General features: G+C 46.9%; 1 protein-coding gene across 1 annotated transcript in view; it reads right to left on the bottom strand.

Moving 5' to 3' along the window:
• Positions 1–13,565, bottom strand: part of STOX1 (storkhead box 1) — a gene marked incomplete at both ends in the record, with an annotated part of 55,287 nt that extends 41,722 nt beyond the window's left edge. Inside the window, one exon of the mRNA XM_080938167.1 lies at positions 13,265–13,565. Coding sequence (XP_080794293.1) covers positions 13,265–13,565 — 301 coding nt within the window. The remainder of the gene's footprint in view (positions 1–13,264) is intronic.
• Positions 13,566–16,392: the final 2,827 nt, after the last annotated feature.

Raw genomic sequence — 16,392 nt, 5'->3', positions numbered from 1 at the left:
GAATTCCCCAAAATTAAGGGCTCGCTTCCTAAGCAAGGCCCTATCAAGGTCTGTGATGAAACCGTGACTCACACTGTAAGTCACTGAAGGAAGATATTAATGAACCCACACAATCCTTCAATAGTCTTGTAGAACAGGAAAGAAGCCAAATGGTCAACAGAGATTCACAGTAGGCTATAGGAACATTAATCAGCTTTCTCCACAAATGCCATGAGATGTAGAAGATACTTTCTTTTCTTAAAAAAAGATTTATTATATATAAGTACACTGCAGCTGTCTTCAGACACACCAAGAAGAGAACATTGGATCTCATTACAGATGGTTTTGAGCCACCATGTGGTTGCTGGGAGTTGAACTCAGGACCTTTGGAAGAACAGTCAGTGCTCTTAACCACTGAGCCATCTCTCCAGCCTGGAATTATGCTTTTATAAGGATGGTAATAATAGTCCTAAGATTAATTTACTCAGCACTGGTGATAACTGGGCAGACAGAGAGGAAAACAGCACATGACAAGGCAGAATCATAACAAATTACACCCTATGCCTCATAGAAATTTTAACGATCCAATAAAAAAGAACACAAGATGAACTCCACCATGGTATCCCTCTGCTGGGCCAAGATACCCAGAGCATTTTCCCTGGGACTCCTGTTAAATTCTGTAAGTTTAACATGACCCAGCCAGTCCAGCTCAGGCTCTTTGACATCACCATTGTTAATTCCATCACCAACACCATGGAGCTTGTCACAATCGGAGACATCATCACCTTCTTCAGCAACCATATCTATAGCAGCAGGAGCATTATCACCTTCATCAACAACCATATCCACAGCAGCAGAGCATCATCACCTTCATCAACAACCATATCCACAGCAGCAGAGCATCATCACCTTCATCAACAACCATATTCACAGCAGCAGAGCATCATCACCTTCATCAACAATCATTCACAGCAACAGCACCAATGAATGAGACAACCATCGCACCAACAGCTACAACAACAAACCAAGAGTAAAGTATGATATCAGTGACTTACTCTACAACACCTTGAATGGATTCCTGCCAGAATACTGGGACCATGAACACTTCATACTAAGCCTCACATGTGCTAGGAACACATTCTATGTCCTATAAGCTCTCTGTGACGCTATTGAGAATACTGCTTGGTACAGCTATTGAGATGAATGAAGAAAGGCTGATGCCTATTTTGCACCAACTTTGAGAGTTATAGTCATCAATGACCCAGGGAAGCTGAAAACGCCAATTTAAAAGAAAGAAAGCCACTGAAATGCCATTTAACACAGATTTGGAGAAATATAGCAGCATCTGCCATCATCAACTTCCACTGGGGAGAAATGTCACCTAAATTATCCTTCCACCTTACAATGAAGATGTGAGATACCAGCCCTGGAAGACTCCATATCTGAAAGAGCAGCAAACAAAGTCCTTCTGAGCATTCTTTGCCCCATACATGTGGCAGATGAACCACCTGCCATATCAGATTATGTTTGGTAACTGGAATTGCACATGACAATGTATACAATTACCCGGGTCAGGACCAGAATGACTGTGGAGAGACATCAACCACAACCAACCCATGTAAAGCCATGATTTGACCCAGACACTGACAGGAGAACACCATGCAAGCGTTTTCTCTCTTGGAATACAAGAAAGAAATACCACCACCATATGGAATCAAATGCCTAAATTCACTCTTTGGACTATACCCATAACTGAAAAGGCCAAACATGATTCTTTTGTGTGTAGCCGAACTTCCTAAGCTACCCTACTATGGTAACATAGACATATGAAATAACCACTCGATATGGAAAACAGAAAATGATTGACTTCTACCTGTCCATGACTGGCTGGACACTGCAGCCCTGGGGACACAACGTTACAGATTTCCATTGATCTTGACTGCCACAACCCTTCACATCTTAGGATACAGAAGCCCCACCACCCGAGGAGAACCAATGCAGACACCTGGACACTGTGCCTGCGCGGCATTCCACAGAACTCAGATTATACCAAAACACGGTAGCCATCTGTTATACAAACACGACCTATTTTCATGGCCACTGCAATGTTTGTTGCACAAGGCCTCAACCGCCATCACAGTCTTCTCAACACAGCCACCCAGTTCACACCGTCCGGTGAGTAAGAGCAAATCCACTCCGATCGCCTTGCATCCATGTCCATCGGTGGCTCCAGTTTCACCACTATGCAAGGTTTAACACACCACCAACAAACCAAGTCTGAATGGTGCAAGGGACAATGGACTGCCTACGTGACCTACCAGCCTCTGTCATACACCGCCCTCAGAAGATTTACAACTTGACAACTACATTTCCTGACATATCTTTAAGGAAAATTATGAAACCATAGGAACAGTGGACTCTACTAATTATTCATTTGTTATGTATACAGTGTTCTGTACTGCATGCATGTCTGCAGGTCAGAAGAGGGCACACAGATAACACTACAGATGGTTGTGAGCCACCATGTGGTTGCTGGGATTTGAACTCAGGACCTCTGGAAGAGCAGCCAGTGCTCTTAACCACTGAGCCATCTCTCCTCTAGGAACCCATTGTCAAAACAGCAGCAGCAGCAGCAACAACGACATCCGCTTGCCAAAGGGATGAAATTTTGGAGCTGTGATACCATGCATACCCTCCACAGCAATGAAATGATCGAAATGAAATCTATCCTCTGGATAGAGATGCCAGGAACATCATGCACTTGTTTCCTCTCAGAATATGGGGCATTGGTTTCCTGTCTGTTGACATTCCAGCCTGGACTTAACAGCAGCTACCGAACTGATTATATCAGCCCCGGAGTGGACACGAGACAATCTGCAACCAGAGGCAGCCCTCGAGCCTAGGACTCCAGTGTGCCGAGGTACCACAAAAACAAAGCAGACCACAGAAACTTACATTGATAGAAAGCTGCATGTATACTTAGAGGCATACTCCCAACTTCCCATTATTTCTACGACATGATTCTTCCACTAAAACAGCTCATGGAATGGGGCACTGGAAACTTTGTGACCCATGATCCCATACTCAATCCATCATCAGTGGGAACTCTGCACAAAGGACTCCAACTGGATGGGGTATATGTCTGCCCCACAACGTGGAAATCCCATGGAATCAAAGAAGGCAGCCTGCATCACTGACAGAAGAGGATGGGACAAGGAACAGCGAATTCTTCACGGTCCACTACAAAACATTTGTCAACCCCTCTATCTCCCCGACAACGGTTGGAGCACCCATGACGGTGCTTGACCTTAGCCTACCTGCAAGCCTTACAATCACCCTGACAATCTCACTCACCTTCAACCTCAAATCACGGCTCCCACCTCAAGAACCCTGCCTGAGCTTGGATTTAGGAGAATATCAGTCTTCTCTTACATCTCAGGAAACAGATTTGCTGCAAGAAAACTTTTTCAGGTGATGGTTGTGGAAGCTATGTTGGTCTGCTCCTTACTTGGAGCCAGCGTAGCCTCTTCTGTTGTTTCGGACATCAGTGAAGATACAGCCAACATCAGAAATCTTACTAAACAACACACTGGCTATTAGACACCTTGTCTGATGGACTAGCGACTACCCACAAACTGATTACAGGCCTTCGTCTGGGACTAGATTAAAGCAATCACTGGCAGACACTAAGAGTTGGAAATGTGAAGAGACTAATCATATCTCTCAAAGTTATCTGCTACAACTTATTTAGAAGAAAAGACAGAGAAGAATGTATCCAAGCAAGACTCGCTTTTCAAAGAATAGAGACAAGCCTGCATCTGCTCTTTTCTACAGCATTTGGAGTGGAAATAGTGGTCTACAAGACTCTACTGGACCCAAGGCAAATATCTTGGTGTGCTCGAATCCTGTAAAATACATTTATTCTTAGTCTATACAGACAATGCAGTACCAGCTTCTCACAATCTTTTGCCTATGAAACCTGAATTTGTGGATTTGTTATACTCCCTGATTCTTTCCTGTTGACTAGTTGAATTAATACAGAGGATGTCTACTACCCAAAGGAACACACCATCTCACTTGGGGCCAACACCCTTGTGGCACCCACCCTCAGTCCCGTGAGCTCCAAATAGCAGAACTGACCCCTTCAATCTTTGCAAACCAAACCCACAAACCCTAGCAATGAAGTCTTTACTGAGTGCTCCATGAAGAATTTCAACCCACAGTTGACATCTATGACATCACCATGGATATCTTGGCCTCCACTTTTTGTTCTGCAGACCCTGGCTGTGTGGCTATATACAATGCGACCAGAGTGACAGTCCATTTCTCAGGATGGGTAAACACGCCCGAGATCTCCACCCTAACCTTCCAACAGAGACACATTTTGACTCAGGTATATTAATTATATTCATCATTTGGTTTTTCACAATTTTTCAACATTATCATATGAAAAACTGAGAAACAACACTGGAAGCTAATAGTGAAGGTTACTGGACCCTTGGTTGCTCTTTTGATTAATAAAATAAGAAATACCTAACCAACTTAGGATGATGTTCTACTATGATTGGCTTAGCTCTGAAGCCTACAGCTATGCCCTCTCTACACTAATATTTTTGTTTGAGAGTGATTGCATTACCTTTTAACCCTGAATGTGTTTTTCAGTTTGGTGCATACCAAACCTGGTAAAAATAAAAATTTGGGAAAATAACCTATATGCCATGGCAATCACGTGATCTGTGATCTATACTGTTTTAACCACTTTGCTTAATAATTGTATATTTTAAAAAATAATAATTGTCTATTTTAGTGCCTGAGATGTATTTTCCAGCATTTATTTGTATATTCGTGCTCTGAATACTGATTGTGTTAGGGCCTAAGTAACTGTTACTTGGCTAGCCTGCCATTTTGTGCTGTTACTAGTATTATTAGGAAACTTCCTTATTTGCTGTTTCTGCTATTACTAGGACACTTTCCCATGCCTGAGTTGATTGTGTATTTTATATCCTGTGCCCCTGGACACCAATCACAGCAGGAGTCAGAACTGCTTTGTATAGTTAGCCACCATATGCCTGGACCCAAACCACCCACCCAGCAGCACTTCCTGCACCTGTGCATGAGCTTTTATGGTGTTTACCTTTATAAGCTGCCCCTGGGATGGACCCCAACATAAGAGAGACAGACACCTGCACCTATTCAGAAATAAGACTTCCATCTTAAGTAGGTGTTTAAGTTACCAAGACCCCCCTGGGAACTGACTTCCTACTTGACAGAAAGGACATGAACCTGGGTAATAAGACACGAATGTTAGACAAGGTAAGTCCCTCTCCACAAGTGAGTACCCAATCAATGGAGCAGGATAAGTGTGCAACAAAAACACGTTCCTAAAGGAGTCTCCTAGCCCTAAATCCTGATTGGTAGAATAACTTGGCACAGATGTTTGTAGATCTCAGGCTTAAAAACACTGTAAGATCTGAACCTGACTCTGAACTGTGGTCCTAATCGATCAGTCCTCGGTGTATGCTCAATAAACTATCCCTGTCTGAGATCAGTGTGCGTGTGGCTTGTAAGGTGACTTCTGCATCCCAACACTTGTTTGCCTTCTCCTTTTTCTATTATGGCCTGGATTTGCAAGTCGCTGTGAAACTTAATAATTCTTTTTTATTTAAAGAATTATTTATTTTAATGTATTGCTGTCTTCAGACACACCTAAAGAGGAAATGAGTTCCCATTACAGAGCCATCCTGTGGTTGCTGGGAATTGAACTCAGGACCTCTGGAAGAGCAGTCAGTGCTCTTAACCGATGAGCCATCTCTCCAGCCCCAGTTAATAATTCTTATCTGTGTTTCTCAATGGCACTGTGTATGCCCCAAGGACCATGGGATGGAATGTAATGAGCACAGTGAAAATGCCCTTTAGACATGTAAAAAACAGCTCAGCCAAGAACCTCACTCCACTCAAAGCTGCGCCTGAGAACCAGAACCCAGTGACATCACTCATTCGGGATAACCAGACACAGTCCTAGAACCCATGATACCGCACAGCATACAAGCAAAGACCAAGAGCAATACTCTGCCCTGCACATCTGGAGAGATACCATCTTGATCTGCCCTGCAGCTGGCTGGAGAGTCTCCCTTGGAATCCTGACGCTTGAATCAGAGACTTCTGTTAGAGACTGGACCTGACCTTCAGCTAAGACACATCACACAGGTCAGCGGCCTTGGGGGGGTAAACTTAGGACCTTAGTGAGGAACTTAAGAGTGTGAACATTGGGTGATGACCCTCAGCATCATTGAAATACAACTTTTGTTACACCAAACACGCGCATCTACCTTCTCGCTCGCCTGCCACATCATGAACTTGCTATATAAACGGAGTCGACCTCGAACCCTCAGAAACCTGCCTGCTTCTGACTCCCAGTGATGGGACTGAAGGAGAGCGCCACCAAACTGCTAAGTGACTGCTCTGAGCCACGAAAAGGAATCCTACACCAGGGATGGACATATCTGTTGGGCCAGCCCTACTTGATATGAGACCCTGCCTCAAAATTCACAGGAAAAAAGCTCCTTGTTTGCACGTTTTCTCCCCCAAATGAAAACATTTTCAAAAAAAACAATATTAATTAGCAGGGCTTGAGGAATGGCTCCGCAGTTAAGAGCACTGGCTGCTTGCTCTTCCCGAGGGCTCACAATGGTCTGTGACTAAAGTTCCAAAAGATGGAACGCCTTCTTCTGGCCTCTGCATACAGCAGGCACACAGGTGGTGCACAGACACATAAAATAATCTTTTGTGTTTCTAAAGGCTACCATCAAATGAGCTGAGTACTGCAAATGCTTGGCAGGCAAGCGGCTTCCTTTTCCCTCTCTGAGAATGCTGACTGTTCTATTAAATGTGGTGGAGAACAGTCTCCCGTTCCCCTCTAGCATGGGATTTTGTTGAACACCATTAGCTAGCAGATACTATATCCAGCTCCTGTAGTCCAAGAACGTGCAGGTGACACCACACTGGGAACCCTGCAGGCGCCCCTGAGTAGAATAAAGCACAAAGCAATACACCCAGGCAAACAAACACCCAGTAAATGAACTTAGAAAAACAGGGGCCTAAGACAGGGCTGGGGAGGAGGGAGCTGAGAACAGCTGGTTTTGTCATTAATGCCCCAGGAGGAAAAAGGCCCAAAAGGCCAGTGTGACTCTGACAACCTCCCAGGGAGGGAAAGGTACTGACCCCTGAGGAGGGCTGAGGCTGAGGCAAGAGACCCTAGTATTTACCAGGCCAGAAAAATAACCAAGCTGGAAATGACGTCCATGGAAAGAGGGTAAGCTACCACAGTAGTGGTCAGACATCAGTCCCTCTGCCACAGCTAGGCATTTCTCACCAATGGAGAACATGTTTATTTATCATTTATCTGCTCACTAAGTGTGACTTACACAACTTCAACAGTACCTGACATGACCTCACTTTGCAGCTCTAGCTGCATCAGAGACACTCCTGACTTCCCGAGTGCTGGGGTTAGGAGCCTGTACCAGCACAGGCAGGGGTCCAGTCAGGAGGGTCAAACCCAGAGCTTCCAGCATGTTACACCAGTACTTCACCTCCCAAGCTACACCGCTGGCCCCCAGGAACATTGTGTTGGTGCAGTTTTGTGTTTTGAAAGTGCAGCCCTGCACCACGACATTTTAAAGGGGGAAGAACGTGACTTTGTGACTTAGCGTTTGCCCAGAAAGTTCAGTTCCCAAACCCAAAAAGGAAAATGTTTAATCAATTCAAATAAAAAGAGAAAAGACAAACTAATCTCCTCCCTTCCTTCCTTCTTTGTTTTTTTAAGACAAAGACTTACATAGCCCAGACTAGCTTCCGTCTCTCCTTATGTGGCTGAGTGTGGTCTTGAACTCCTGATCCTTTTGCCTCTGCCTCTTGAGTGCTAAAATTAGTTTGCTTTGTTGTTTATTTTTTTTAACAGTATCTTGCAATTCACTATACAGCTCAGGGTGATAGTTATGCTCAGCAATCCTGCCTCAGTCTCCCCAGTGAGAGTATAAACAGGTACCCTGACACCCAGCTCAGCTTCATTGATTTGAAGGTCCTTTGAGGGCTGGAGAGATGGTTCAGTGGTTAGAGCACTGACTGCCCTTCCAGAGGTCCTGAGTTCAATTCCCAGCAACCACATGGTGGCTCACAACCATCTGTAATGAGATCTGATGCCCTCTTCTGGTGTGTCTGAAGGCAGCATATATAAAAATAAATCTTTTTTAAAAAAAGTTCCTTGAGTATCTAACCCAGGCTCTCAAACACTTCAGGCAAGTGTCATGAAGCTACAACCCCCAGCTCAACTGAAAGTGTGTTCGAAGCTCCTGGAACATGGGACATGGAACTCATGCTAGCCTTCCTTCACCTGTGGGAACAGGCTGTCTTGGCCTTCTTCTTCTTCTGAAGCATGTGAGTTAAAACCCCAGAACCCAGAAGTCCTCTGCTCCTGTAATCCCAGCTAATCAGGCTGCTGAGGCAGAAGGATTACAAATTCGAGACCTGCCTAGGCAACTGAACCGGCCACTGGGATGGCTCAGTGGGTAAATGTGTTTGCAGCTTTGCCTGAAGACCTGACTTCGATCCTTAGGACCTACAGGGTGGGGAGACAGAACAGACTCCTGCCAGTTATCCTCTGACCTCCACATGCTCACCAGAGCATGCACACACCTCCCATACCCACAATCCTTTACAGCTGGGGAATTTATTTCCAAGTGTGTAATGTACACAGACATGCAGGTATGTGTGTGAGTGTCAAGGCCAGGGTGACTTCCTCAACTACTCTTCATTCAATCATTTGTTTGTTTATTTATTGTTTTTTGTTGTTTTTGAGACAAGGTTTCTCTGAGTAGCCCTGGCTGTTCTGGAACTCGCTCTATAGACTAGACTGGCCTCGAACTCAGAGATCCACCTGCCTCTGCCTCCCGAATGCTGGGATTAAAGGTGTGCACCACCCCACCTGACCCAGGTTGTTTATTTACTTATTTATGTATTTATTTATTGACACAGGGTCTCTCACTGCTGGCTGACCAACAACCTCCACCCGCTCTCAGTGCTGAGATCACAGGTCCACCCCAGCACACCTGGCTTTTTATGCAGATGACAGGGATCCGAACTTAGGTCCTTATGCTTGTGCAACAAACACTTTACTCACTGAGCCAAGTCCTCAGCTTCATGAAGGCTGTATTTTAAAAAATAGCCGTGGGGGTGGGGTGCTGACACATGCCTTTGGTCCCAGAAGTTAGAAGCAGGATTTATGTAGGCCCGCTGGGTAGCCAGGACTACTTAAAGAGATCCTATCTCAAAAATTACACACATACATGCATACACACATACATACATACATTTTATATACAGGGCTGGAGAGATGGCTCGGTGGTTTAGAGCACTTGCTGCTCTTGAAGAGGGTTAGAGTTAGATTCTCAGCATAGCTTACAATCATCCTAACTCAGTTTCAGGGGACCTGTTGCTGTCATCTGATGTCCACAGGTGCCACAAATGCACCCATACACATAAATTAATAGAAAAAAAATAGCCATTCAGGACATCTTCACTCAGTGTGAGAAGATGCCGGGGGCTGAGATGGTTCTGTCAAGCACACATGTGAGGGAGAATTCCTGGAACTTCATGCTGCGTGTGGAGACAGGACCCTGGGGTTCACTGGTAAAGTCAGTCTAATTGTTGGTAAGCTCTGGGTTCTGTGAGAGGCCACAGAAAGGAGAGAGGAAAGAGTGCAAAGCTTCCAAGCCCTGCTTAGGGTGAGAGCAGATTTGGACTAGGGCCACCCCACTGTTTGCAGCCTTTCCTACCTGTCACCATTTGTTTGGAGCTGCCCAAACAAAGGGCCATGCCCCTGCAACCCCCCCCCCCCCACCTCATACACACGTGGTAGCTTAGCTGGGAAAGCAAACCAGCTGTCTACCAGACAGCTTTTAGGATTCCCCTTTTCATGAATTAATGCTATTTGCCAGGAAAAACAAACAACCCCGTGCCCAACAGAGCACTTGAGGCCTCTGGCACTGAAGGGGCAGCCACCTGCTGTCCTCTGGCTGAAGTTTCTGAGCCCCATTCTCAGGAGAATACTCTGCGATTCCCACCTTAGCTTCCCTCTAGTGAGAAAAATGATCTCCAAGCAAAGAGGGTAAGAAACAGCACAAGCCTCGGAGTTAACACGGCCTCTACGCTCCCCCAGGACAGCTGTGCCCCGGGACCCAAGTCCCTTACTACAGGCTCACAGTCTTCTTGTCTTGTTTGCCCATTTAATTATCACTGTGTTCGGAGGTCAGAGGCGCACTCCTGAACCTGTTCTCCTCCTCCACCTTTACATAGGTTTCAGGGATCAAAGTCAAGTCCCCAGGTTTGCCCAGCAAATGCTGAACAATCTCAGTGGCACTTGGGTTTTGAGGCAAAGTCCTATACAGCCCAAGCTGGCTATGAACTCTTACTAGGTAGCCGAGGATAACTCCCGTTCTACCAGTTTTTTCCCTAAAGACTTGAGAGACCCTGCAAGCTCCAATAGCCTAAAAAGGGCCCTGGGAGTACAGCCGGGTTGAAGAAGATGGCCTTCCACTCTTCTTGTTGCGCACATGCCTTTTACACAAAAATGTTGGAGCCTGCCAAAAGACCCAGATCAACAGCAGAGACCAAATAGGCCTCTTCGTTCCTTTTTACTATTTTTACTCTTAAGAGGAGAGCCAAGACCTGTGCCTGTCCCCAGCAGCTCTTCCTTTGGATCCTCAGGAACCCCCGTTTTGGCTTCTGGAAGCCTGTTGGGGCCAGTGGCACCCACAGGCACCCACTGGCATCGCCTTCTGAGACTCTAAAGCAGCCCGAGGGCTGATGACTGCAGAACTCTTTGTCCCGGACTCTGACATCATCAAGCTAGATAGTAATTACTGATCCTAATCAAAACAGAAGCATCCCTAACCACCCCACGGGCATCTGTCCCTAGCTCAGACAGCTCTTCCCCAGGCTGACGCTGTGGCTGAGTTGGCAGGGTAGCTGATGGGCATGCAGGAAGCCCTGGGTTCAACCCGCAAAAACGAGGCATAAGAGGAAGACCTGTTCCAGTCAACCTTGGCTACACCACCAATCTGAGGCCATCTTGTGCTGAATTAGACCCTACCTCAAACAAACAAACAAACAAACAAATGTATGTCTCAATGATTAAGGGTACCAGCTACTCTCGAGGTTTTAGTCCTCAGACCAACATGGTAGCTCACTACTAGTTGTAACTCTAGTCTGGGGGCATCTGACCCCTCTTCTGGCCTCTGTGGTGCACAAGATACATATGTGTATACTCAGGCTCACACACACATAAAATAATCTTAAAAATCACTAAAGAAACATCCCCATCCAGAGGAATCCTGCCTAAGCAATGAAGGAAGATGCCACACAGAGACAAAAAGGATGTGATCCGATAGGGCTGTCTTCTTCAATCTCTTCTTGGCCATCCATCCTTTATCCAGGGTAGGGATAAAAACAGGCAGTCTCCCCTGAGTCTTTGGATCATCTCCAAAGGTTCCCACGTCAAGTAACAAAGCCAATGAGACAGCTCGGCGGATATAAATGCCTGCTACCAAGCTTTGCAACCTGAGTTCAGTCCCCAGAACCAGGACCCACACAGAGAAAGGAGAACCTGACCCCTTCTAAGCTGTCCCCTGGACTCTCATGCACACGTCATAGGACATGGGCACCCCTCCCCCACCAAATAAACACATTTTTAAAAAACCTTTAAATTGTGTTTCAAATGTTTAAATAAATTTGTTACACTGTTCTCTTGTTAATAAAACCCCAGTTCAATCCCTGAGCTCTATGTGGTAGAAGAGAACTAATCCCCCAAAGCTGTCCGTTAACCTCCAAATATGTACCAAAGCATGCACACAGAAATATAAATAAACAGAAAGCTGTTGGCGAGTCTTTTTGTAGTGGGTGCTGCTCAGGCGTAGCATAATTAAAAGGACTAATAGCCAGCTAACCTTTTCTATGCCTACAACCAGCATATACCACAGCTCCCTGAGCCTGCCTCAGAAGTTGAAGAAAAGCTCTACTTTCACCCCCGGGGTCTAGACACCCCCCTCATCCGTCCCCCACACTGCATCCAATTCCCTCTAGCAGTACACAGTCCACTCACCCTTTGGAAGCAGGCAGGGGACAGAAGACTGTAACCACTAATCCAAACCAGAGAAGCCCAGGACACAGTTGAAAGCCTTTAAAAAAAAAAAAAAACCCAACCTGCCTGCAGGAGATTCCAGCTTTCTGTACTTGGCTCACAGTTCCAGAACCAGAAAACCATTCTTTTGCCATTTCACCGTGGGAATGGAGATGAAACCTGTCTACGTACTTTGCCAACCTTCTCTCTTTTCAAGCAAAAAAATGCGGGGGCTGGGGAAGAAGGGACGGATGGCATGAAGGTTAGAGGCCTTCCCAGGTTCAGGCCAGAGGAGGTCACCATCCCTACACAAGACCACACAAATGTTTATTTGCTGTTGCTTCTCTGGGGATGGGAGGAGGAGGACCAGTGACTAAGATGGAGAGGTTTTTTGGTAGGAGTCACAACTCAGGGCTTGAGACAACTGGCTACTTGTCACCACCATACCATCAAATGGCCCTACAGCCCCCACAGACAGAGGAGGGCAGAGCAGGCTGTGCAGCAGTTTCGTCTCTCGACAGAAAAACAAATGGGTTGGTCCGAAGAGACTGGGGAGGTGGGACATTCTCTGTGTGGTGAAGGATGTTGTATGTGTCCACAGCAGTAAAGGATGATTCCCCAAACTTCTCAAAGTTGAGCGACCACGCCACCATCCAAGACTAGCATGATGTGAACACCAGGTACAGGAAAGGGAAGGGGGAGAAGAGAGGGGAGAAAGGAGAAAGAAATGAAGGAAGAAAAAAGGAAAGGAAGGGGAAGGAAAGAAGGAAAAAAGGAGAGGAAGCTAAGAAGAAAGAAAGGAAAAAGGAGAGGAAAGGGAAGGAAAGAAAAGAAAAAAGGAAAGGAAGCTAAGAAGAAAGAAAGGAAAAAGGAGAGGAAAGGGAAGGAAAGGAGGGAAGAAAGGAAGGAAGGAAGGAAGGAAGAAAGGAAGGAAGGAAGGAAGGAAGGAAGGAAGGAAGGAAGGAAGGAAGAAGGAAGGAGCGAGCAATCAGATGCCTTTTCGGACCCGATCCTCACTTTTCCTAAAGTACCCCTCCCCTAACACTAAGAACCGGCGCTCCCGGGACCTGCCGCTGTGACCCGGGCCGCTGGCGGCCTCCACCCGGCACTCACCCACCGCGGTGATGCGGAAGCCTCGGGGCGGCCTCAGGGCTCGGCGACGCCACGCATCCCGCAGCACCTGCACGCAGGGCTGGGGCGCCCGCACCAGCAGCACCCCGCGCCGCAGCCAGCCGAGAAAGGCGAGCCGCGAGGCGGCGCGCGCCAGCCGTGCGTCCCAGAAGCAGCGCGCGTTGGCCCGGCGGAAGGCGCGGAAGAGCGCGCGGCCTCCCGGCTCCCCCGCCGCCTGTCCGGCTTCCCGCGGGCTCAGCACCAGCGCCAGCGAGCCCGGCGCCAGCTGCACCGGCCGTGCCATACCGCTCGCCCGCAGGACTGGCGCTCACTGCGCCCAATTCTAGTGCCCCGGGAGCCCGCTGCGGGGGGCGGGGCCGAGGCGGGACTATCCAGGGCGTCTCTGTGACTCCCGGTTGCCCCAGCAACCAGAAGAGCCGATGGCCTCGCGGGTCCACAGGGCCCGGAGGACCCAGGTCACGCGTTGGAGGGAGGTGACCCAGGTTTGAGCCTCTGCTCCGCTCCTGACCTATCAGGCCAGTTCTCTGGCGTCTCTGGTCTTGGACCTAGCCACGCTCTCATCTCGCAGAAGAGGACTCTGAGGACCCTCTCAGCTTTGGTTTTCTGAAGTTCTAGGGTCCCTCCCCTAGCGTATCCCATTATTTTGAGAATTTTAAGGAAAGCAGGATTGGCGAACGAGAGGCAGTAGCGAAAGCTTAGGACCCCACCCTGATTAGGACCGGGATTCCGACTCTGTACTGGATCATGCCCCAAGAGTCCCTAAGGAAAGGCTAAGATCTGCCCCTGCAGACTGTGGCCAGCATCTCAGAGAGATAAGAACAAGCGGGCTGAGCTGGAATTGAGTCCCTGGGTCCCTGAGGATAAAGGTCTATTAAAATAGACAACCTTGGAAAAGGACAGGATAGCCATTGGATTTACTATGAACTCAGTGCCATAAAGAGGAAGGTGCTTTGGCAAGACCCGAGGGTCATTTCAGATTTCCTACTCATTATCAATCATCCATAATATTAATATAATAATTGGGGGATGAGCACAAAGAAAGACAGAGGCTCTCTATGGCCCCCAGGCTAACCTCAAACTCGTGATCCACTTGCTTGTGCGACCATTTTTTATTTTTAACTACACCACCACTGTCATAACGCCAATAATGAGATAATCCATTCCTCTGTCCATAATCAATCACAAATGCTATTGATAACAATAGCCCAGTTTCACAACTCTCTGTTAACTATTGCCGATGAATATCTCTAATCCCCAAATCCCAGAAGCTCTGAAACTGCATTTTTTAAAAGTACTAACATGGTTTCACATGCGAAAGATACCACACTTGACTTCAGGTTGTGCATAAAAGGAGTGGCTGTGAGTCAAGTGAATCGTGTGGGAGTTTCCCGTCTCCACCACGTATCTCACCATAGAACCACTGGGATTACAGATTATTACAGATTATATACATACTATATATTGTGTACTTACTATCTCAGTTTACATGGGTTTTGGAGATTTAAACTCAGGCTGTCTTGCTCCTCCTGTATTTTAAACTTGCCTTTTCCCCCAAATGACAAAACTACAGTGGATTAGATTAAGAAGCATTCCCACCCTTTACTCAGACAAACAGAAGTTTTAGGCAAGGGTCAGGCAGCGAGCCACCTTGTCTGCTGCCCCTGACATCCTCTAGGCCACAGCACCGGGGATTGCTTGCCACCTTTTCTTTCACATTGGGAAAAGATTCATAGACACATTGGAAAAGGCTTCTCACTGGGGCAAAGAAACCAAGCCTGTTGCCAAGGTCACTGCCATATCTCACAGGCTAGGGAGGGAGTGAAAATAAAGGCATCTGTAGAAGAGGAGCGGAAGGAGGGGAAGCGGGGTGGGGGAGAGGGAAAGTTTATCAGTCACATGGTGGGGTATAACATGGGATCAAACAACTCCTGAGTTAGGCTTCCGTTGACTTAATCTTCAGTTCGAATAAACATGTGAAGTTGACATAGTGTTTCCCATCTGAATTCTGAGGTGGATGGATGGATGGATAGATAGATAGATAGATAGATCCTACAGAGGGGGAGATGCTAGTTCTCCAGCCTTGCCTTTCTCACACAGAGAAAACAAATTCTCCTCTGACTTTACCAAGGTATTGGCCTGCTGGGCCCAAGTCCTGCTCCAGTGTTACTGATTTTCTTTTTTTGGGGGGAGGGGTTCTCACTTTGTAGCCTTGGTTGGCCTGCAAGTCACTAAACAGACCAGTCTGGCTTGGAATCCACAGAGATCTGGCTTCTTCTCTCTATCCCTGATTCTGAGTGCTGAGACTAAAGGCCACAAAGCACAGCTCAAGAATCTCCGGGGCTTGACCTCTCCTCACGCCAGCATCACCTGTCATACCCCCTGTAATCAGGATGCTGACAAATCCTATTTCAGTTCACTCCGTACTTAGAACCATGTTATTTTTGTTTTAATCTGTGATGTAATTTTATCTGTAAAATTAATCCTCTGATAGGAGTAGAAGTATCCAACCATCTCTCTCACAGATAAAGTCTCAACAAGTTTAGGCAGACTGTGAGGACAGAGATTATAGACAGCGATGGCGTGTTCCCAGCCTCCGCCATACGCCCCGACTCATGCAACCTACACACAGACAAGCTTGCATACACATAATTAAAATAACAAAAACAAATCTAAAAGAGATAAGTGGGGATCCAGTTCAAATGGTAGAGTGCCTGCCTCCTCTCACAAACCCTGGGTTCCATCTCCAGCACCGTAGAAACTGGGATAGGCAAGCTCGCCTGGAGGCCTGAATAGAAGCAGGAAGGTCAAGGGGGTCAGAAGTCAAGGTCCATCCTCGGTTACATAGTAAATTTGAAGGCAGCCTGAGAAACATGAGAACTTGTCTCAAAAAAGCAACTAAAGCAAAGCAAAACAAACAACAAAATAATTAAACTGGTTAAATGACGCCGAAGAACCTGGAAGATGGGAAATACGGGGAAAATATGGGGAAACTAAGACTCGAGGCTCCAGGGTCCTTCCACAAACAGCAGTGCTCTAGAGAAGGGAGCCTCTTTTGCCTGCCAGCCTGGACCACACGGTACCTCGTGACTTTGTTTGTTTGTTTGGTTGGT

Source organism: Micromys minutus (genome assembly GCF_963924665.1).
Source record: "Micromys minutus genome assembly, chromosome: 25".
NCBI lineage: Eukaryota > Metazoa > Chordata > Mammalia > Rodentia > Muridae > Micromys > Micromys minutus.
Note: the sequence above shows the minus strand (reverse complement) of the source record. Positions and strands in the feature narration are given on the sequence as shown.